Source organism: Gorilla gorilla, chromosome 1 (assembly GCF_029281585.2).
Source record: "Gorilla gorilla gorilla isolate KB3781 chromosome 1, NHGRI_mGorGor1-v2.1_pri, whole genome shotgun sequence".
NCBI lineage: Eukaryota > Metazoa > Chordata > Mammalia > Primates > Hominidae > Gorilla > Gorilla gorilla.
In genome coordinates this window covers 170179949-170205331 of record NC_073224.2, presented here as the reverse complement: position 1 = coordinate 170205331, position 25383 = coordinate 170179949, and the positions used below count along the sequence as shown (strand labels likewise).

Genomic DNA, 25383 nt, shown 5'->3' with positions numbered 1-25383 from the left:
TTATATATTTAGTGATTTTTTTAAAATGATGTTATGTTTTTTGCAGTGTTATCTGTGAGACAAAGGCCTAAATTTAAAGCTGAGTTCTTTAGAGGAGACTTGTGTATGCTTCTACCTGGCACTTGGGGCAATACTAACACAGGACCACCTATAACTCTCAAGTGGGTTTAAAGAAGCCCCATAAATACTGTGAATTCCAGTCTCTAACACAAGAGAGGTCAGTCTTGTGGTTGGCAATTCTTAGAAGACTTTTTTTGGTCTCTCTCTCTCTGTCTTTTTATTATTTTTTCTTCCTTCTTCCTTTCCTTCCCTCTCTCCCTTCATTCCTTTGCTATTCCTTTCTGTCCTCCATTCTTTCCCTTCCTTTCCTTGTTTTCTTCTTTTTCATCCTTCTTATTTTTTCTTCTTTCCCTTCCTCCCTGTATTAGTCTATTTTCATACTGCTGATAAAGACATACCCATGACTGGGCAATTTACAAAAGAAAGAGGTTTGTTGGACTTATGGTTCTACATGGCTGGGGAGTCCTCACGATCATGGTGGAAGGTAAAAGGCACATCTCACATGCTGGCAGACAAGAGAAGAGCTTGTGCAGGGAAACTCCCCTTTTTAAAACCATCAGATCTTGTGAGATTTATTCAATCACAAAAACAACACAGGAAAGACTATGATTTAATTACTTCCCACTGGGTCCCTCTAACAACACGTGGGAATTATGGGAGCTACAAGATGAGATTTGGGTGGGGATACAGCCAAACCATATCATTCTGCCCCTGTACTCTCCCAGATCTTACGTACTCACATTTCAAAACCAATCATGCCTCCCCAACAGTCCCTCAAAGTCTTAACTCATTTCAGCATTAACTCAAAAGTCCACAGTACAAAGTCTCATCTGAGACAAGACAAGTCCCTTCCACCTATGGGCCTGTAAAATCAAAAGCAAGTTAGTTACTTCCTAGATACAATGGGAGTACAGGCACTGGGTAAATACAGCCATTCCAAATAGAAGAAATTGGCCAAAACAAAGGGGCCACAGGCCCCACGCAAGTCCAAAATCTTAAAGCTCCAAAATGATCTCCTTTGACTCCATGTCTCACATCCAGGTCACGCTGTTGCAAGAGGTGGGCTCCCACAGCCTTGGGCAGCTCTGCACTTGTGGCCTCGCAGGGTACAGCCCCCCTCCCAGCTGCTTTCGTGGGCTGTCATAGAGTGTCTGCAGCTTTTCCAGGCACATGGTGCAAGCTCTCAGTGGATCTACCATTCTGGGGTCTGGGGGATGATGGCCCTCTTCTCACAGCTCCACTAGGGGGTGCCCAAGGAGGGACTGTGTGGGAGCTCCGACCCCACATTTCCCCTCTGCACTGCCCTCGCAGAGATTCTCCATGAGGGCCCTGCCCCTGCAGCAAACGTCTGCCTGGGTATCCAGGCATTTCCATACATTTTCTGAAATCTACTCAGAGGTTCACAAACCCTAATTTTGGACTTCTGTGTACTTGCAGGCTCAACACCAAGTGGAAGCTGCCAAGGCTTGGGGCTTGCACCCTCTGAAGCCATGGCCTGAGCTCTATGTTGGCCCCTTTCCGCACATAGCACGGGGCCCTAGGCCTGTGGTGGGAGAGGCTGCTGCAAAGGTCTCCAACATGCCCTGAAGACACTTTCCCCATTGCTTTGGTGACTAACTTCAGCTCCTCATTATTTATGCAAATTTCTGCAGCCAACTTAAAAGACTTGCCCCCATGATTCAATTACCTCCCACCAGGTCCCTCCCACAATATGTGAGAATTGTGGGAGCCACAGGATGAGATTTGGGTGGGGACACAGCCAAACTGTATCACTCCCTTTCTTCATTCTTTTTCTTTTCTTTATTCCTTCTTCCCCCTCCCTCCATCCCTCCTGCCTGCCTTCCTTCCTTCTTTCCTCCTTCCTTCCTCCCTTCCTTCTTTTCTTCCTTTTTCACTCTTCACTCAAAGCCAAGGCTGAGAAATACATGTATCCCCTGCTAAATCCCTTTGCAGACCCAGTTTTTTTCTAGTTCACTCACTGGGGGTGGTCTCTAAGCCAATCTCCCACTCTGTTCAGACTCCAAGCAGTCTTCTATCCTTCCACTTGCAATATCTGTAACTCAGGCTTAACCCATCAAGGACCAACAGACTCCACCAGAACAAAAGCTAAATCCAGACTCATGTAAGTCTATGTGTTATTTTTCTTGTTATTCTGGAATTCAAATAATTGCCTCAAATTACAATCAGAGCTCATTTTATACAATAAAGCAGTGGGTGAGTGTGAGGGTGTTTAGTTTTGCTGTACCAAAAGATTACTCTTTAAATATTTAGTTCACCATACTTCTGAAACAGAAGTTGATTTCTTTTCATACCTTTATCTTTAGTGCTGAAGACAAATCATAGCACATAATAGGTATTCAATAAATATATTTTAGATGTGTATAGATATTGTAGGCTCATACCATTCACTCCAAGATTCAAGTATCCTCATGTTATCAAGCAAATATCTGAAACTAGCTTGAGCTACATATTCTTTGAGTTGAGATTATCTTTAGATGTTTCAACAAAGGTGTGACATTATTGCCTCTTTAGCCTTCATCTGGCTATCTTCTGATTGCTCTCTCATGTCCATTTTTTCACACCTTTCCTAGAGACATTTCCATAAATCAACTCCAGCACCATCAACAATAAAATCTGGTACAGATATCCTACCTGTGCATTTTCATTACAACTGATATTTACCCCAACATAAATTTCAATTAAATTAATTAAAACTTAAATGTCTGAATAATAAAGCACATTAATGCCTGAATATGAAAATATATTAATGTCTGAATATTAAAGTATAAAGAATCTGGGCTCAAGTATAGTTGTTTCCCCTGCACTTAGCATAGTGTCTAGCTTGTAGCAAGTATCAATAAATGGTTTTTCATGAACGAATGAATGAATGAATGAATGAATGAATGAAATATTTTGGAATATACATTTTTAGCTCCAAATGTATTTTTATTTTCAACTTTTGAGGCTTTTTTCTTTTTGTCAGCTCTCAGAGAAGACATCTAACTACTGTGTTTCAGTTCTAAATGTTTACTTTGGTGTCAGTAATTTATATTGTATAGTCTTCTCAAACCAATTTCTTCAGAGTTAAATTGCTTCCTTTAGCCCAAGAAAAAAGAACACTTTAGTACCCAAATATTTTAAGACTTGAAACAATTTTACTGTTTTTGAAATGTAAAATACCATTAGCAAATGAAGACAGGATAACCATGCCTTTAATTCAATTCAAGTCTTTGAGAATCATTGAGTTTACCATGACCACTAACAGTTTTACTCTAATTATAATAGCTATCAATTATATTTGCCGTATTCTACTATATTGAAGAATTACATGTATTTTATAATCATTCCTCATTTTAATTCAAAGCTTTTGAATCTTGAAAGAGCTGTTAAAATGCCTTAATTTCTTTGCCAATTTGTATTCTTCATAGTTATATTAAGAAGTTCACTGTTTTATATTTGAAACTTAGATTCCACTGAGACTGTTTACCTGTTGAAGTTCCCAATCCAGTGAACTACCACTCTTAGCTGGAATATAGCACTCTCTTTACTTCCCTTTTAATTATCTATGCAGAATTTCAAAAATATTTCTTCAGTATATACTATGTACGATACACTGTACCAGTCACTTTGGTGTATAGAAAGAAGAAACAGGTTGATACCAAGATGGATCAGCCATGATTCCTGCCTCCATCATCTAGAAAAGTAAAAAATAAATTATTATATAGGTGTGCCTCTGTATCTGGTACATAAATATTAATAACGGCTTACAGTTTTCATGCTTTACTGTGTGACAAACAACGTCTTACATTTTCACAAGTACCTTATTTCATCAAATATTCAAGGCCATTGATTATAAGACACATCAATATTGTAGTACCATTAAGGAAGAAAAAAAGACTCCTTAAAAATCATAACTTACTCCTGACTGCAGGGTGCATTCCAAATATCAAAGATGTTAATATGTGAAAATATGTGTGACTTAGAACTGATGAATCTATTAACTCAAATAACTCTCTCAACAACTCTTCAAGTTAGGTAATGTATTGTTCTCATTTTATAGGCAAGGAAACTGATGAGTTCAAAGATATTACGTAATTTGCCCAAGATTGCACACCTAGTAAATAGATGGGTGGAGGTTGAACACACTTCAATCTGATTCCACATACCATATTCTTAGCTTCTCCACCAAGGAGATCTTGGATTCTTTTGTTACAGGCTGTTCAGAAGTTTCTGTGTCTTTTCTTTCTGATGTGACTTCATTTAAAGTTGAAAAAGAATACTGGGACTATTAATTCTTGAGCTCACTTCAGAATTTAGTTGGGATGATGAGCAAAATTTATAAAACAAACAAATTGTGTTTTGAAAATCATTAGCCTGAACATGGCTTGAAATGGTTATATAATAGTGATCAGACTAGAGAGTTGTTAGTAAATCTTACCGAAATCAGTCATAAGACAATTGCTTTTTTTAAATCTATGAATCTGTAACTGACCACACTGTATGCAGATATAGATGTAATAGTTGTAACAGAATGATAGAGACTGGAATAAGTATAAATTAACTTATACCAGGAGTGTAGGCATCTGTTTTCCTATTTATTTAGAAGGAAAATTAATAGTAGAAACTATCCATCAAAGTATGCATCTGAGTTCTCTTTTTGAGGTTTCATACAAAGAAATAACAACATTTATATCTAAGATATTGACAATTAATTCTACACTACAGGAAGTGTTACGAATAGTCTTTGTAAGGCACCAAACATGACCCAAAGTAAGAAACTGCATATTTCATATTAAGTAACAACCAGCCCAATTTATTTTTTAAAGGCTAATGAGTTAAGACATAATGACCATGTGCTACATTGTTTTTGCCTATAAATAACGAATTACATGGGAGAACAAATGGTAGTTAAATGTACTGTAGGCCAGTTTCATAGTCATGGATACCAGACTTCATCTGCGGAAATTCAGCAAAACAGAATTAGAAATGTCAAACAGAAAAGATCTCATTAAGATAATTCTTCCAGAAATGAATCAAAAATTCTGTCCCAGATGTTCATATCTGGCAGGAGGCAAGATGAATTGGACAGAGCTAAACCATCTAATTTATTGTTTCTCAAAAGATGATACTGCAAACACCTATATCAAAGTTTCCAGATCACTGGTGTGCTTGTTAAAAATGCAGATTGTTGACCCCCTTACAGGACCTATTTGAGTAAAGCTCAATAATTCACATTTTAAAGAAGCATCTACCTCAACCAGTGAATATAAGCATGCTGGATTTCACAGCTATTACTTTAACACTTGGCTCGTTCCCACCTAATACTTTGGACTGATGGCAGAAATGAAGCAATTACGAGTGATTTTTTTCACCAAATATCAGAGGTTAAATGTCTCATGCACCAAATATTTATGAAGCAGTTGGGGGAGGGAGCACAAAAGAAATGTGAACTCAAGTATTCCAGTTTATTGCAGTTTTTGCATATTCGATAAACAACTGTTCAATGTGATTACATTAAAATAATACCTCATGAAATCTAATGTGGTCACAGAAAAAGAGAACTGAGGTAATCCTGGTAGCTGTCAGAATAGAAAAGAAGGGACAACTCCAGAAGTTACTTAAAAGAAAAAGCAGTCAGTGGGGGATTCAGTGGTAAATTGAATGTGAGTGGTAAAAGAAGGGGCAAAATAGAATATCTTGGGTTTGAGTCTGGGTAGCCAAAAATAGAGGCACTACCATGGGAATAGAACGTGAAGCCATTCAGAAACAATTGAGAAGATGAGTATGGAGGAAAGTGAGGCTTTTATAACTGGCTCTTTTACTACTACGTATATAAACATGGTGACTTTAATTTTGTTACTGAGTTTATGAATGAATTTAACCAAATTGAGATCTAATTAATGATTATTTTCTATTACAGCAATTGTTCAACTGTCAAGCTCTACGAAAACTAAGTATTCCTGATAACGACCTTTCAAATCTGCCAACCACTATTGCTAGTTTAGTTAATCTTAAAGAACTCGACATCAGTAAAAATGGTAAGATTTTTCTCTCATCATAAAATACCTGGAATTTTTTAACTGAAAATGTGCTTTAATATCTTCTCTTAGCAAATAATCTAAAATAACTTTTTCTTTGATTTTGTTGCAACTGTAGTTTAATGCTCTTGTAAAGTTAAATCCTAAATTTTAAGTCGAAGACAGACATCCTGTCTCTCCTCCTCTTACTAATGTGCTTGACTCGTTCAAGTCTTGTTTCCCTCTGCATTCAGACATGTGATGTAATCTTTTCTAGAATAGTTTACTGCCCTCACAAAGCTGACCTCTCTCATTCTCAGAGTAACATTTTTTCTCAACATGTGTCAAATATCACCTGCATAACAAGGCCTACCTGTTCACCCTATTTGAAAATATACTCTTAATTTCCCTTACTGGGCTTCAGTTTTTTCCCCTAGCACTAACCATCCTCACAATATTGTATACTTTACCTATTTCCTATGGTTATGGTATATTTTCTCCTAACTGAGAATGTAAACTCCAATTCATAACAGGAAGAATTTTTCTTTGTTTTGGTCACTAATGTGTCCCAAACATCTAGAGCAATGCCTAATAAATAATAGGAATTTAGTAGTTTTTGTTGTATTTCTGGACAGACTTGTATATCTGGTGTTTTTGTTGATGATGATGCTGATGTTGATATTCAGGTTGATTATATTTTCTCCTGAGTATTTATGGGAGTGACTTAGAGCTTCAGAGAGTCTCTCGCATCCTTGTTCATTCATTAAATCTTCATTTCTTTCTAAATGAACTCAGCTCTCCCTTTTATTAGCAAGGATCAGTCAAAAAGGGTTATGTCTAGGTACAATGAGGATATAAAATAGGACCCCTTCATCATTAAGATAGTCAGTTAAACTTCCTGTGTGTGCACCATATCTGCACAAGTAGTGCTTTGGTTATTTATTTGGTTATATTTAGTGCCGAGGAGACAGGAATGCAGGCATGAACAAAACAGATCCTGCCCTTCTGAAGTTTACGTTCAAGTGGGTTGCCCATTAAACAAGTAATTGTAGATGATTAAATAAGCAATTTTGTGTGAAGATGCATTCAACATGAAGGGCATGCCTAGAGAAGGATGCAATCCAATCTTTGTAGTTAGGGAAGGTTTTCCTAAGAAGTGATAACCAGATAGGACCAAAAGAAGCTAGATAAGATTGGCTTGACATCCTGGGAAATAAGGATCTGTTTTGTGAAAGACCACCAGAAAAATATCTTGGTCACATGTAAATATTACTTTCCTAAGAAATTTGGTGCCTTTAGAGCTCCATGACAATATCTCAGTAGCCTTGTCTCTGTTCATTTGACCAGAACTCTCCTCCACAAATATCTGCAATGCTCATTTCCCTATCACCTTCAGGCCTTTTCTTAAATGTACTGTCAACGAAGCATTCCCAGACCACCCTATTTAAAAATAAGATACTGATATTATTATTCAATAGAAGCACATTTTACTCTTTCTTTTTTTTTCTTATATGAAAAACTGACCCACTGTGTATTTAAATTATTTATCTATTGTCTGGAATCTCCTTACTAGAATTAAAATTCAGTGATGCCCTGAATTTTTTGTTGTTCTTTTGTTTACTGCTATATTACCATTGCCTAAAACAGTGTGTGTCACATTTTAGGAGCCCAGTAAATATCTATTCAATGAATTCATGAATGAATGATTGTTCCAAAACATGGAAAACTTGTTGAAATTTACCAGTGTGAAGTGCTAGTGATTTTCTTAATTCAAGTCTTTGAGAGTAATTGAGAAGTTAATAGAATCACTGTGGATAAGACTGACACTCTCAAATAATCAGTGAAAATTATAAAATACTATACAATGAAGTACCTAATTATAAAGCACATGTTACAATGATAAATTCTTAGACAATGGTGGATTAATTAAGACTGCTGTATTATTAGGGAAGAGTTCAAGTAAAAGATGTTCCCTGAAGATTTTCATGAAACACTGTAGCATCTGAATAAAGAGAGTATTTCATCTGAAGGAGACAATCAGAACATAAACAGGGGACACAGACCTCTTTCTACACCAATTTGACTTGCCACTTAGAAGGTTTTCAGGAAGAGTTCAAGTAAAACATGTTTCCTGAAGATTTCCATGAAATCTGAATAGAGTATTTCATCTGAAAGAGACAATTAGAACATAAACAGGGGACACAGACCTCTTTCTACACCAACTTGACTTGCCACTTAGAGGGTTTTCAGCAAGACAATTCTAAAAGTACCATATACAGATGTGTAAAGAGAAGAACAACTAGGTTTTGACCCATGGAAAGATGACCTTAGGGCTACCATGCTTTGAGAATAGATTTACCTATTTGTATAGATTTGTATTTCTGTACAATAAAACAATTACTACTACCTCTTTATTTATATACATTCACACTTCAAATTGTATTTTTGTTATAATTTCTGAGAAATAGTATATGGACAATTATCACATTCCTTGATTTTCAGGCAGGATTAGCTGGATATTCCAAGTAAAGAAAAATCTACCTTATTTTTAAAGAAGATCTGAAAATAATTTCTCACCCAATATAAACATGAAACTCCTAAATAATTTGACATTTTTGTGAGCATGTAAAAGTTTCTGATGGCTCTCTTACATCAAGAAATGTTTGCTCTTAGAAGGTGAACCACAGGTTATATTTTTTCAACTCAGAAGTATCTGTAAGCATCCTTAGAAGTTTTTGCAACTATTACTTCGGGGCTTTTAGCTATGCTTATGATTCTGTATTTTCTGGAAATATTTATGCAAAAAGTCATGCAAAAGATGGCGAACCACTCTGCAATACTAGTATAGTACTATAGGCTTGATGAGTATAATGATAGCAGCCATTGCTAGAGCTTACACAAACAGTAAAAGATTTCATCACATCAGCCATTTCAGAAAGCCATACCTAAGAAAGCTGTCACTGCCTGGCGCGGTGGCTCATGCCTGTAATCCCAGCACTTTGAGAGGCCCGGGCCAGGGGATCGTGAGGTCAGGAGTTTGAGACCAGCCAGGCCAACATGGTGAAACCCCATCTTGACTAAAAATATAAAAATTAGCTGGATGTGGTGGCACATGCCTGTAATCCCAGCTACTCAGGAGGTTGAGGCAGGAGAATTGCTTGAACCTGGGAGGCGGAGGTTGCAGTGAGATCACGCCACTGCCCTCTAGCCTGGACGACAGAGCAAGACACCATCTCGAAAAAAAAAAAAAAAAAGCTATCACTGATTCTGTGACAGAAAACTAGACAGTTACTTAAGGAACATAATACATCCTTTGGGAATCTGTCAAGTGAAGAAAGAGTAGATAGCAAAAAATAACTGCAGTGTCAGAATCACAGTTGGCAAGGTTGGAATAGCCCTGCTGAAAAAGAGACAAGACCTGAGAGAATACAAGCCGTATTGGTATTTAGGGACAGGACATAATAGACTATTTTGAAACGGAGACTCATTCAAATATTAGTCAATCTAGGTTAAAATCTAGGTGCTTAAATTAGTTGAGTGACCCCTTAAAGAAATTAATTCACTCTAAGGTCAAGATTCAATCTGATCTGGATTGTTGATGTGGCCTCCTACCTTTATTTTTCATGTCCAATTCTACTGCCTGTCATCCTGATCCACCGTTTTTCTTCTCTATAATTCAAAAATACTATTTTATATTAAAACCTTTAGATAAGTGAACTATTGTGTACAGAAAGATATCTGCACAATTTGAGTAAACAGATTTTTTTGGTTTTTTTTGTTTTTTTCTTATTTTGTTTTTCCTAAATGTATTCTTTCTCTTTTCTTTTTTTTATTTTATTTTATTATTATTATACTTTAAGTTTTAGGGTACATGTGCACAACGTGCAGGTTTTGTTACATATGTATACATGTGCCATGTTGGTGTGCTGCACCCGTTAACTCATCATTTAGCATTAGGTATATCTCCTAATGCTATCTCTCCCGCCTCCCCCCACCCCACAACAGGCCCCGGTGTGTGATGTTCCCCTTCCTGTGTCCAAGTGTTCTCATTGTTCAATTCCCACCTATGAATGAGAACATGCAGTGTTTGGTTTTTTGTCCTTGCAATAGTTTGCTGAGAATGATGCTTTCCAGTTTCATCCATGTCCCTACAAAGGACATGACTCTAACCACAACTCCAACTGGTCATCTCTCTTCCATTTCATGCTCAGGTAGTACCAGGTTGTAATTTCCAAATGCATCAGGCTGGTTGCTTGTGACACAAGGAATCATATTATCTTCTTATCTTCTCTACCCAAAATACCCCTTCCTCCCTACTGCTGTACCCCATCAACCAGACAGAGTCCTCTTCACCTTTAAAAAGACATTTCAGTCAGGCGCAGTGGTTCACGCCTGTAATCCCAGTACTTTGGGAGGCCGAGGCAGGTGGATCACCTGAGGTCGGGAGTTCGAGACCAGCCTAGCCAACATGGAGAAGCCCTGCCTCTACTAAAAATACAACAAGAAGAAAAATTAGCCAGGCATGGTGGCACATGCCTATAATCCCATCTACTCCGGAGGCTGAGGCAGGAGAATCGCTTGAACCTAGGAGGCGGAGGTTGCGGTGAGCCAAGATTGTACCATTGCACTCCAGCCTGGGCAACAAGAGCGAAACTCCATCTCAAAAAAAAAACAAAAAACAACAACAACAAAAAACAGACATTTCAGATGTCATTTACTCTAAGAAACTTCCCTGACACTGTATACATAAGGAGAATTAATTCCTTCTTCCTCTGTGATACTTTTTTACATTGTATATGTTTTTGTTTTGAACTTATTTCACTTTTTAATTTAATTTCTATATATTTGACTAGATTGTGAGACCCTTGAGATTAGGAGCTATCTCATTTATTTCTCTGTTTGGAACTACTAGCACGATACCCAGTATACATGGTAGGCATTCATCAAATGTTTGGCAGGTAAATAAGAATTATATAGAGACATTCTTTTAAAAATATATAATGTGTATTTAATTACATTAGGGACCCAACATAGGATAAGGTCCCCATCCAATTGTTTTAACCGAGTGCTGGAAAAGATAGAAATGACACTCCGATAAGTAATGAGTAGCCACTAAAGTCAGCTCTAACCTGCCATATAATAATATATTTAATGGTTTTTTTCCTTAGAATAATGACTACCTCATATCAAGCTTTGGCCTTTCCCCTGAGCTTCAGACTAGAATAACAAACTTCATTTTGGGCATCACTATATTTATTCCACAAACACTCCCAATATAAAGTATTGAAACCCAAATTCATCATTCTCTCCAACCTGCTGTTTTCCTCCATTGTCCAGTTCTCTGTTAATGTTACTATGATCTACTCAGGTTTCCAAAGCAAAAATTCATTCTCTTCTTCAACTTCCATATCCATTCAGTCTTCAACTCCTGCCAAATTTACCTCCTAAATATATGGCAGGTCTTTTTCCTTCTTACTGTTCCCATTGTTACATTCATAAACTAGTCCCATATCTCTTTCCTAGATTACTTGATAGCCTCCTAACTGATCTCATCTCCATTATTGCCACCACAATTACCAAACCCATTCTCCACAAAATAGCTTTAGCACTCTTTCATAATTGCTAATATGACTGCATTACTCTCCAATATAAGATATGTCATTTGAACTAGGGTAGAATGTAGAGTTCCTAACACAGAATTAAAAGTACCCGCAACTGACCTCTATTAACTCCTACATTCCATCTGCCAATTCCACCACGCATGATTTGCACTTTGTTGTTTTTGTTTGTTTGTTTGTGTTTTTTTGAGACGGAGTCTTGCTCTGTCACCCAGGCTGGAGTGCAATGGCATGATCTTGGCTCACTGCAATCTCTGCCTCTCAGGTTCAAGCGATTCTCCTGCCTCAGCCTCCTGAGTAGCTGGGATTACAGGCGCCTGTCAACATGCCCAGCTAATTTTTGTATTTTTAGTAGAGATGGGGTTTCACCATGTTGGTCAGGCTGGTCTCGAACTCCTGACCTTGTAATCTGCCCTCCTCGTCCTCCCAAAGTGCTGGGATTACAGGCATGAGCCACCGCGCCTGGCTGATTTGCATTTTTTAACTTTATGGCCTAGATACTGAAGAGCTTCCTCAAATAGTGAATCTTGGTGACTCTATTTACATTATTTCCTCTTTCCTCTGACTAAATCATTTTTTACACCTCTTTTTACCTGGTTCAATCATACTTATTACTCAAAACTCAATTCAGTTGTTATTGTTTCCACGTGGCCTCTGACCTGACTAAATTAAGTCAAGGGTCTCCCCTCTGTACTAATACACCCTGTGTATTGTCTATCCTAACACTTAATATTGTATTAAAAATGCTTGATAGTTACATTAAAATATTTATGCACCTTTAATTTTTAAACTATTTTAACATTTTAAGCATGAAGATAATAACATGAGACACCAATGTACCCATCATGGAAATTAAAGTGTTAATATTTATTATAGATTTCATACTTTAGCGGATTTATTAGTAAATATAAGGTTAGAGAAACTTGTAAATGCTCATCTCAATCCCTTCCCACTTCCTCCTTCTCAGATTTAATGTCTTTAAAATTTCAGTGAAGTGCTACCACATTGTATATATTATTCTTCAAGTTTTTCATTCTATATTTTCTAAGATTTGTCTTTGGTGTTAGTTATACCAGAAAATTACCAATGTCCCCATTGCCCCATATCTGTGTCACACATAGGGTTATTAAATATATTAATTGTTGGCCAATCAGATGGCTATATAAGAGTAGCTTGATACTTTATATTTCCCTAATCACTAGTGAAGTTGGCTTTTTTTTTTCTTTTTTTGTTTTTGTTGGCTAGTTTAGAGTCTCTTTCTTTACAGTTGTCTCTTTGGATTCATTTTAATTTTGAATGCTTGTCTTTTAGGTTTTTGGTGACTTGAAAGATTTATATACTCTGAATGCTAGTTTTTTTTTTTTTTTTTGGTTATGTGGGCTACAAATATTGTCTCCCAATTTGTAGCTTGTCTTCACTTTGGGATGCCATTTGTCATAAAGAAGTTACCAATTTATTTTTAAATTTTATTTGTATACCTTTAAGGGATACAACAGTTTTGTTAGGTGCATACAATGCATAGTGGTAAATTCTGGGCTTTTAGTATAACCATCATCCAAATAATGTACATTGTACTCATTAAGTAATTTCTCATCCTTTTCCCCACACCCCACCTTACCACCCTTCTGAGTCTTCTGTTTCTATTAATCCACACTTTATGTCCATGTGTACACACTGTTTAGCTTCTGCTTATAAGCCAGAACATGCAATATTTGACTTTCTGTCTCTGAGTTGTTTTACTTAAGATAATGGCCTCCACTTCCATCCATGTAGCAGCAAAAGACATGATTGCATTCTTTTTGAATTGCAGACTAATATTCCATTGTATTTGTGTGCTACATTTTCTTTATCCATTCATTTATTGATGGACACCTAGGTTGATTTCAAATCTTTGCTATAGTTTGCAAATATTTTCTCACATTCTGCAGACTTTCTGTTCACTCTGTTGATTATTTATTTGACTGTACAGAGGCTTTTTAGTTTAATTGTCTCAATGTCTCTTTTTGGTTTTAATTGTGCTTTAGAGCACAAAAGCTCAAAAGGTCTTAAGTCATGAATTATTTGCCTAGTTCAATGTCCAGACGTGTTTTCTCTGGATTTTCTTCTAGTATTTTTATAGTTTCATGTTTACATTTAAGTCTTTAATACATTTTGAGTTAATTTCCATATATAGTGAGAGATAGGGTGAGTTTCATTCTTCTGCATATGGCGATCCAGTTTTCCTAGCAGCATTTATTGAAGAGGGTGTCCTTTCCCCAGTGTATGTTTTTGTCAACTTTGTCAAAGATCCATTGGCAAAGATATGTCACATTATCTCTGACTTTTCGATTCTATTCCATTGATATCTGCATTGATTTTTATACAAGTACCATGTTGTTTTTGTAACTATAGCCTTGTAGTATAATTTGGGGGTCAGGTAATTTGATGTTTCCAGCTTTGTTCTTTCTGCTCAGAAATGTTTTGACTATTTAGGCTCTATTTTAGTTCCACATTAATTTTAGGATTGGTTTTCCCAATTCTGTGAAAAACGGCATGCATATTTTCATGTGGATTGCATTGAGTCTATTGATTGCTTTGGTCAGTATGGTCATTTCACCAATATTAATTCTTCCAATCCAAGGGAGTGGAATGTTTTCCCATTTCTTTGGGTCATCTACAATTTGTTTCACCAGTGTATTGTAGTTTTCTTTGTACAGATATTCCACCTCCATGGTTAAATAGATCCCAAGGCATTTTATTCATTTGCAGCTATTGTAAATGGGATTGCTTTCCTGATTTGTTTCTCAGCTTGTTATTGGTGTACAGAAATGCTATTGATTTTTTGCACATTAATTTTGTATCCTGAAATTTTGCTGAATTCCTTTTTCAAATCTAAGCATTTTTTGAGGAGTCTTTAGGGTTTTCTAGGTATAAGATCACATCAATAGTAAACAGAGATCATTTCACTTTCCCTTTTCCAGCTTGAATGCCTTTTATTTCTTTCTCTTGGTTGAATACTCTGGCTAGGACTTCTAATACTGTATTGAAGAGAGTAGTGAAAGTGGGCATTCTTGTCTTTCAGTTTTTACAGGGATTGCTTTCAGCTACTCCCAATTCATTGTGGTGTTGGCTGTGGATTTGTAGTATATGATCTTTATTTTTTTCAGGTATGTTCTTTCTATGCCTAATTTGTTGAGGGTTTCTATCATGAAGGGATACTGCATTTTGTCAAATGCTTTTTCTCTTATCTATTGAGATGATCATATGGTTTTTGTTTTTACTTTTGTTTATGTAATAAATTGCATTTATTGATATGCCTATTTTGAACCATCTTCGCACACTTTGAATAAAACCAACTTGATCTTTTTGATGTGCTATTGGATTTGGTTTACTAGTATTTTGTTGAGAATTTGTGCATCTATGTTCACAAGGATATTGGTCTATAGTTTTATTGTTGTGTCCTTGTCTGGCTTTGGTATCAGGATAATACTTGCTTTCTAGAATGAATTATGGAGAATTCCCTCTTCCTCAAGTTTTTGGAACTGTTTCATGAGGATTGGTACCAGTTCTTCTTTGTAGGTTTGGAAGAATTTGGCTCTGAATCCATCTGGTCCTGGGATTTTATGTTTGGGGAGATGTCTTATTACTGATTCTATCTCACCACTCATCATTGATCTGTTCAGGATTTCTATGTATTCCTGGTTCAATATTCGGAGGTTGTATGTTTCTAGGAATTCATTCATTTCCTCTGGAATTCTTAGCCTGTGAGCAAAGACTTATTCATGGTAGTCTCTGATTATCTTTTGTATTTCCGTGGCATCAGTTATCATGTCTCCTTTTTTATTTCTGATTGTGTTTATTTGGATCTTTTCTCTCCTTGTCTTGATTAGTCTAGCTCATAGTCTATCAATTTTGTTTATCTTTTAAAGTACCAACTTTTAATTTCATTGATTGTTTGTATTGTTTTTGTTGTTGTTCTCAGTATCTTTTAGTTCTGCTCTGATTTTTTTATTTCTTTTCTTGTGCTGTGTATTTGGTTTGCCTTTGTTTTCTAGTTCCTTGGGATGAGCCTGGAAGTTAGTCTGTGACCTTTCTATTTTTTTTTTTAATGTAAGCATTTAATACTATAAACTTCCCTCTTAGTACTACTTTTACTGTATTCCATAAGTTTTGGTAGGTTGTGTCTCCATTTTCATTCATTTCAAAATTTTTTTTCTAATTTTTGTCTTAATTTCATTATTGACCAAATATTGTTCAGGGGTATATTGTTTAATTTCCATTTATTTGTGGTTTTGAGAGTTTTCCTTGGTTTTGATTTCTAGTTTTATTCCGCTGTAGTCTGAGAATATACTTAATATGATTTCACTTTTTAAAAATTTATTGACACTTGTTATATGGCCTGTCATATGGTCTATCTATATTGGAGAATGCTCCATGTGCTGATGAGAGGAATATATATTCTGCTGTTGTTAAATCGAATGTTCTGTATGTCTATTAGGCCCATTTGGTCTAAAGTCCAATTTAAGTCCACTGTTTCTTTGTTGATTTTCTATTTTCAATAATCTAAGTGTTGTAAGTGAGGTGTTGAAGTCCCCCACTACTATTGTATTGCATCTATATCTTTTTTAGGTCTAGTAATGTTTGTTTTATAAATCTGGGAGCTCCAGTGGTGAGTGCATATATTTTTAGAATTATTACATCTTCTTCTATAGTTGATCCCTTTATTATATAATGACATGTTTCTCTTTTGTTTTCACTGTTTTTGATTAAAGTCTGTTTTATCTGACATAAGTATAGCTACTCCTACTCTCTTTTAGTTTCCATTTGTGTAGCATATCTTTTCTCATCCCTTTACCTTCAGTTTGTAAGTGTCTTTGCTTACCAGTAAGGTGAATTTCTTATAAGCAGCATATAGTTAATTCATGTTGCTTAATCCATTCTACTAATCTATGTCTTTTAAAGGAACATTTGATTCATTTATATCCAAGATTAATATTGATTTGTGAGGTTGTTTTTCCTGTTGTAATGTTTTTATCTGGTTGTTTTGTGGTTCTTTGTTTCTCTCAATGTAGTAAAATGTATTACTCTTTATTGCATAATTTTACAAATTATTTAAGAAAATCTTCACTACTCTAATATCACAAAGATATTTTTCTATATTTTCTTCTAAAACTGTTTGTTTTTCTTTTCACACTTGGATATTTAATTCATTTGCAATTTATTTCTATGCTCTATATGATCAAAATTTGTCTGTTTCCATGTGAATAGATGATTGATTGTTTCAACAACCTTGTGTGGTCCTTTGTTTCCCCCACTGATTTGTAATTCTACCTCTTTTATATACAAAAAGCTTTTCCCCAAACTATTCATCCTGCTCCATTGCCTTATTTGCCTATTCCTGTGCTATTACAACATTGTTCTAATCACTATAATCTAATATTCAGTCTTAATATCTGAAAATACAAGTCCACTTTTTTTTGGTTTTCATTTTCAAAAGTGTTTTGCCATTCTTAATACTGAATTCTTCCACAAGAATATTAGGTTCAACTTGTTGAGGTACATAATCTATTGGAATTTTAAAAATTGGCTTTAATTGAAAGATTAATTTGGGAAGAGTTGATATCTTTGGCATAGTGAAAGTTGTAATTCATGAATATGGTATTTCCCTTCATTTAGGTCTTACTATGTGTTGTTCAATAAAACTTTGTGACTTCCATCAAGAATATGTACACATTTTGTTAGAGTTATGTTTAAGTACTTTAAGTTGTTAGCTTTACAAATTGTATCACTTTTTAAGAAATGCATTTTCTAATTTTGGTAGATTCTATGTAAAAACATTACTAATTTTGATGTTTTGATTGTACATTGAGCTACAGAGCTGAATGTAAGTTCTAATATGTAACCAGCAGATTCTTTTGCATCTTTATTATAAAATCATTTTATCTACCTGTGACAATATCCTTTCTTTCTAATCCTATACCTTTATTCTTCTTGAGTCCGTTTTTCATAAATTACAATCTAATTAGGAAATAATCTACTTCATCATACTTTTTTTTAATTTATTTTCACGTATTATCCACAGTTTTCTCTTTCATAAATCTCTACTACATCTGTGACTGTTTTCTCCATTACATTCCTAACATTGTTTCACACCATTTATCTTTTAGTCTTTTTAGCAACTTTTCCAGAGGTTTTTCTACTTTATTAATCTCTCAAATAACACTATTTTTGCTTGTTGGTCTTTTCTATTATTTGGTTTGTTTATTTGTTTGTTTTCCAACTTATTAATTTCTACTTTCTACTGCAGCTATCATTATTATGTCCCTTCTTTTACTTTCTTATGGTTTACTAAATTGTTTTCTGGTGCTCTAATACATTTGGGACCTTTTTATTCACCGTTGTTTTTACTGAAATACATTGCAGACTACATGGTTTTGATGATACTGAGTTCTTATTAGTTATTGCCTTTCACATTGTGGCCAAGTATATTGTTAATTTTTTAAATGTTTCTTCTTGCTTGTAATAAAAATATATATTCTTTTATTATTAGGTATAGGCTAGAGATCTACTAATAGTACACTTTATTCTCCATTACATTATAAACTTCTCTAAGACAAATACCACATTTTATGATTTTTACATACTTGGAACATTGAGAGTACCCAACACTTGAAATATTTACCTTCTTGGAACATTAAAAACACCTAATGAGCTGGAAATAAATCAACTGGAAAATGAAGTTTTGATCTCTTATGTTCAGTAAAACATATTCTTTCTTTGAAAAAATAAGTATATTAACATTGACCTTTCTAAAGAAATTTTGGTTAGTTTTACTAAAACCTGGTTAGCTAGCCAGCTATCTAGAGGAAATATATAAATATCTACATTGCACGTAAATTATTCTTCCTTTCTAAATTCTTTTTGTTCCCTAATTATATGCAGCAATTTATAAGTAAATGCGTCAGCTTTCTATGCCAATGAATTTTTGTCCATGATTCCTCTCATCTTAATTCAACAGTAAAATAAAACTCCTATGTGCATCAGAGATGAATACGTTTCATGATATTATGATTTCTAAATAAGTAGTCCATGCATGTTTGTGGAGACAATACCTGGTCATAATGAAGTAAATTGTTTTGTTTTGTATGATAAAGCAAGATAATGAATTATAAGATTTAATTAGGCAGTGATTCTATTTCAAGTCTGATTGTTGATTTGTCATTGCTTTATAGAGACTGCGACACTATAATTTAAGGACTTTAATGAAAATGAATTAATTTGAAAGTGCTTCTAATTCTGCAGCAATTAAGTGATTTTTCTCTCATCCACTAAAACTTATTTCTATACAAGAATGGATTTGCACAGCATCATAGTGGGAAAAAAATCATTATTGTTAGTTATCATGAAAGGCAATCAGAATTGAAGGCATTATTATGTGTTTTACCAACTTGCCAACTATTCCACCCCTTCCCTCAAATACATGCAAAACACTGAAGACAAATCATATCCTCTATTTGAAGGATAGGAGGCGGACTTTTTTTCTCTCAAATAGGCTAGAAAAAGCATATGTGGGTAATCAGTTAAATGATAGAAATCTTTAAACATCTGAGCACATTACTCTTGAGACTCTAGTAGTGTATACATTATAAATTCATAAAGGGGTCTACTCTGTGACGCCTTGTATCAGGGAGAAAATGGTACCATGCAATTGTTCTCAATAAGCAATAAATGTGTTCTCTGGTGTCTGGCAAACCATTACACCATTTATTTAGAGTAAAGCTCATTATTTTATTCTATTAAATATCTCACTTTCAACACTGTTAATGAGTTATTTATCTGAAATGTGATCACTAGCACTTCTTTCACTTTAAGACTACCTTCCCTTTCTACAGAATCTACTTCTCCTCTGGGTTATGGTGTTAAAGTAAACTGAGGATTGACTCCTTCTGTTTCCATTAAAGAACATCATTGTAACAAAACCTAGGTTTTTTTATTATTATTATTTCCTCCTGCCACCTTTTCAGCTTAATGCTGGAACTTTTAACTCTTTCTAATATTTTCATTAGGACATAAAATAAACAAATAATGCCTTATGTGTTTCACTAGCACTCATTCCATGGGAGATAAAACTTAACAATCTGGTTATGTACTAAATACAAGGAAGAACACTTCCTCACCCTTTTGAAATCTGTCTTGGGCTCTTTTACATAAACTGATCAATTTTCCTAGAGTTGCAGCAGAGCTAAGTGATGAATCTGTCTTCCATGTCTCAGTAGATCCTTTAAAAAAAATTAAAAGAGCAAACTTAAATGGGCAATGAAGCATTGTGAGTCCTTCCTCTACAATGCCATGCTACCTTGCAGCTTCAGTGTAAACTCCTTGAAAACGAGAATGAACGTTGCCTTGTTTCTAGATCCATAATAGCCCCTATCGATGTCCAGGCATAGTGAGTGCTCAGTAAAGTGGTAAATTGATAAGGAAGGAAAAATTCATTTGTCAAGTATGAAGCAAGATTATTAAACAGTTCATTTCACATAAAAGACTCAATGTGTTTGTTGTTGAAGCAGAGAGAGAGAAAGAGAGTGAGAACAAGAGGAATTGAAGTGTCACTTAAATTAACTCATTTAGACTAAGTCAAATTCATTCCCATGTGAACTTACTGTTGGCCAAGGTCATAAGCACTCCTCAAAATTTTCCTCAGATGTGTTTGTAAGACAGAATCAGTCGTATGACTCTCTCTATTGATTACCAGCATTTGGCTTTTCACTTTACAATGCTACTAAAATAGGCAGAGTCTTGCAGTAAGTCTTTTAACTCTTCTTGCTGAGTTTCCCAGTGAGCTCCTGGCTCCCTTTACTGGAGTGGTTAGAGGTAAAGCAAACCATTTTAGTCTGTTTGCTCTTTTGCTATTGTGTTTTTTTTTTCTCTCTCTCTCTCTCTGTCCATGAGATCTGACTGGCCTACACAATTTCTGCCAAATTTACTAACCTGATAGCTGTATGCATTTTTCTTCTAGTATACAATATGTTTCCCTTCTGAAATCTCCCTATAATCTGCACTTCCTACTCAATAGAGTATTGCCCCATTTTTACTTTTGTTTTAATCACTGTGGTCATAAATTATCCCAGCAATGTTTCTTATTGCATTACCATGGTTAAATGAGTGTAATCAATGAAATTTAACATATCTGTGTTGACTTGAGTTCTTCATGAGTTTGGTATTGAACCTTCTTTTTAGTGTGTGTGGCTGTTTGCCTCTACACCAAAATGAGAATGGTAGACATGAAGATTTCTGGTGTCAGCTTTGTCATTTTTTCCATCATCTTCTCTATAAATGATACCATCAGCTATAATTGCTTCAGGCTGATACTCAGACAATTTTAAGGAGGCATCTCTTCTTACTTGCTCCAATAGCTATTGGTCGAATTGCATATAAAAAGTACACCTGTATTGGGTGCATATATATTTAGGATAGTTAACTCTTCTTGTTGCATTGATCCCTTTACCATTATGTAATGTCCTTCTTTGTCTCTTTTGATCTTTGTTGGTTTAAAGTATGTTTTATCAGAGACTAGGATGGCAACCCCTGCTTTTTTTGCTTTCCATTTGCTTGTTAAATATTCCTCCATCTCTTTATTTTGAGCTTATGTGTGTCTTTGCACACGAGATGGGTCTCCTGAATGCAGCATACCGATGGGTCTTGACTCTTTCAATTTGCCAGTCTGTGCCTTGTAAATGGGGCATTTAGCCCATTTACATTCAAGGTTAATATTGATATGTGTGAATTTGATCCTGTCATTATGATGCTAGCTGGTTATTTGCCCGTTAGTTGATGCTGTTTCTTCATAGTGTCGATGGTCTTTACAATTTGGTATGTTTTTGCAGTTGCTGGTACCGGTTGTTCCTTTCCATGTTTAGTGCTTCCTTCAGGAGCTCTTGTAAGGCAGGCCTGGTGGTGACAAAAATCCCTCAGCATTTGCTTGTCTGTAAAGGGTTTTATTTCTCCTTCGCTTGTGAAGCTAGTTTGGCTGGACATGAAATTCCGGGTTGAAAATTTTTCTCTTTAAGAATGTTGAATATTGCCCCTGACTCTCTTCTGGCTTGTATGGTTTCTGCCGAGGGATCCACTGTTAGTCTGATGGGCTTCCCTTTGTGGGTAACCCGAACTTTCTCTCTGGCTGCCCTTAACATGTTTTCCTTCATTTCAACCTTGGTGGTTCAGACAATTATGTGTCTTGGGGTTGCTCTTCTCGAGGAGTATCTTTGTGGTGTTCTCTGTATTTCCTGAATTTGAATGTTGGCCTGTCTTGCTAGGCTGGGGAAGTTCTCCTGGATAATATCCTGAAGCACGCTTTCCAACTTGGTTCCATTCTCCCTGTAACTTTCAGGTACACCAATCAAATGAAGGTTTGGTCTTTTCACATAGTCCCATATTTCTTGGAGGCTTTGTTCATTTCTTTTCATTCTTTTTTCTCTAAACTTGTCTTCATGATTTACTTCATTAAGTCGATCTTCAATCTCTGATGTCCTTTCTTCTGCTTGATCAATTCAGCTATTGATACTTGTGTATGCTTCACAAAGTTCTCACGCGTGTTTTTCAGCTCCATCAGGTCATTTATGTTCTTCTCTAAACTAGTTATTCTAGTTAGCAATGCATCTAACCTTTTTTCAAGGTTCTTAGCTTCCTTGCATTAGGTTAATAAAACCCAGATTCAAAAAGCAAGTTCTTAGAGACCTACACAGAGACATAAGACACCTACACAATAATAGTGAGAGACTTTAATACCCCACTGTCAATATTAGACAGATGAACAAGACAAAAAATTAACAAGAGTATTCATGACTTGAACTCTGCTCTGGACCAAGCGGACCTAACAGACATCTACAGAACTCTCCACCCCACATCAACAGAATATACATTCTTCTCAGCACCACATTGCACTTATTCTAAAATTGACCACATAATTGGAAGTAAAACACTTCTCAGCAAATGTAAAAGAATGGAAATCATAACAAACAGTCTCTCAGACTACAGTGGAATCAAATTAGAACTTAGAATTAAGAAACTCACTCAAAACTGCACAACTACAAGGAAACTGAACAACCTGCTCCTGAATGACTACTGGGTAAATAATGACATTAATGCAGAAATAAATAAGTTCTTTGAAACCAATAAGAACAAAGACACAATGTACCATAATCTCTGGGACACAGCTAAGGCAGTGTTTAAAGGGAAATTTATAGCACTAAATGCCCACAGGAGAAAGCAGGAAATATCTAAAATCGACACCCTAACATCACAATTAAGAGAACTAGAGAAGCAAGAGCAAACAAATTCAAAAGCTAGCAACAAAAGCAAACAAATTCAAAAGAAATAACTAAGATAAGAGCAGAACTGAAGGAGATGGAAACATGAAAAACTCTTCAAAAAAAATCAATGAATCCAGGAGCTGGTTTTTTGAAAAGATCAACAAAATAGACTGCTAGCCAGACTAATAAAGAAGAAAGAGAGAAGAATCAAATAGACACAATAAAAAATGATAAAGGGGGTATCACCACTGATCTCACAAAAATACAAACTACCATCAGAGAATACTATAAACACCTCTATGCAAATAAACTAGAAAATCTAGAAGAAATGGATAAATTCTTGAACACATACACCCTCCCAAGTCTAAACCAGGAAGAAGTTGAATCCCTGAATAGATAAATAACAAGTTCTGAAATTGAGGCAATAATTAATAGCCTATCAACCAAAAAAAGTCCAGGACTAAAAGGATTCACAGCCAAATTCTACCAGAGGTACAAAGAATAGCTGGTACCATTCCTTCTGAAACTATTCCAAATAATAGAAAATGGGGGATTCCTCCCTAACTCATTTTATGAAGCCAGCATCATCCTGATACCAAAACCTGGCAGAGACACAACAGAAAACAGAAAATTTCAGGCCAATATCCCTGGTGAACATCGATGCAAAAATCCTCAATAAAATACTGGCAAGCTGAATCCAGCAGCACATTAAAAAGCTTATCCACACCATCAAGTTGGCTTCATCCCTGAGATGCAAGGCTGGTTCAACATACGCAAATCAGTAAATGTAATCCATCGCATAAACAGAACCAATGACAAAAACCACATGATTATCTCAATAGGTATGGAAAAGACCTTCAACAAAATTCAACAGCCTTTCATGCTAAAAACTCTCAATAAACTAGCTGTTGATGGAATGTATCTCAATATAATAAGAGCTATTTATGAGAAACCCACAGCCAATATTATACTGAATGGGCAAAAACTGGAAGCATTCCCTTTTTAAACCAGCACAAGACAAGAATGCCCTCTCTCACCACTCCTATTCAACATAGTATTGGAAGTTCTGGCCAGGGCAATCAGGCAAGAGAAAGAAATAAACAGTATTCAAATAGGAAAAAAGGAAGTCAAATTATCTCTTTTTGCAGATGACATGATTGTATATTTAAAAAACCCCATCGTCTCAGCCCAAAATCTCCTTAAGCTTACAAGCAACTTCAGCAAAGTCTCAGGATACAAAATCAATGTGCAAAAATCACAAGCATTCCTATACACCAATAACAGAGAAACAGAGAGCCAGATCATAAGTGAATTCCCATTCACAATTGCTACGAAGAAAATAAAATACCTAGGAATACAACTTACAAGGAATGTGAAGGACCTCTTCAAGGAGAACTACAAACCACTGCTCAAGGAAATGAGAGAGGACAAAAACAAATGGAAAAACATTCCATGCTCATGGATAGGAAGAATCAATATCATGAAAATGACAATACTGCCCGAAGTAATTTATAGATTCAGTTCTATCCCCATCAAGTTACCATTGACTTTCTTCACAGAATTAGAAAAAAATATTTTAAATTTCATATGGAAACAAAAAAGAGCCCACATAGCCAAGACAATCCTAAGCAAAAAGAACAAACCTGGAGGTATCACGCTACTTGACTTCAAACTATACTACAAGGCCACAGCAACTAAAACAGCATGATACTGGTACCAAAACAGATATATAGACCAATAGAACAGAATACAGGCCTTAGAAATAACACTACACATCTACAACCATCTGATCTTTGACAAACCTGATGAAAACAAGCAATGGGGAAAGATTTCCCTATTTAATAAATGGTGTTGGGAAAACTGGCTAGCCATATGCAGAAAACTGAAATTGGATCCCTTCCTTGCACCTTACACAAAAATTAACTCAAGTCAGATTAAAGACTTAAACATAAAACCTAAAACCATAAAAACCCTAGAAGAAAACCTAGGCAATACCATTCAGGATATAGGCATGAGCAAAGACCTCATGACTAAAACACCAAAAACAGTGGCAACAAAAGCCAAAATTGACAACTGGGATCTAATTACACCGAAGAGCGTCTGCACAGCAGAAGAAACTATCATCAGAGTGAAGAGGCAACACACAGAATGGGAAAACATTTTTGCAATCTGTCCATCTGACAAAGGGCTAATATCCAGAATCTATAAGGAACTTAAACAAGTTTACAAGAAAAAAACAACCCCATCAAAACGTGGGTGAAGGATATGAACAGCCACTTCTCAAAAGAGGACATTTATGCAGCCAACAAACATACGAAAAAAAGCTCATCATCACTGGTCATTAGAGAAACGCAAATCAAAACCACAATGAGATACCATCTCCCACCAGTTAGAACGGCA

The 25383-nt window shown here is 35.5% G+C and overlaps 1 protein-coding gene across 3 annotated transcripts in view; it reads left to right on the top strand.

The window, feature by feature from the left end:
• LRRC7 (leucine rich repeat containing 7) overlaps positions 1-25383 on the top strand; it is a 570226-nt gene that overhangs the window by 220172 nt on the left and 324671 nt on the right. For all 3 annotated transcript variants that reach the window (XM_063697691.1, XM_031004477.3, XM_031004470.3), the window contains exon 4: positions 5981-6098. In XM_063697691.1, the coding sequence (XP_063553761.1) occupies positions 5981-6098 (118 nt within the window). The remainder of the gene's footprint in view (positions 1-5980; positions 6099-25383) is intronic.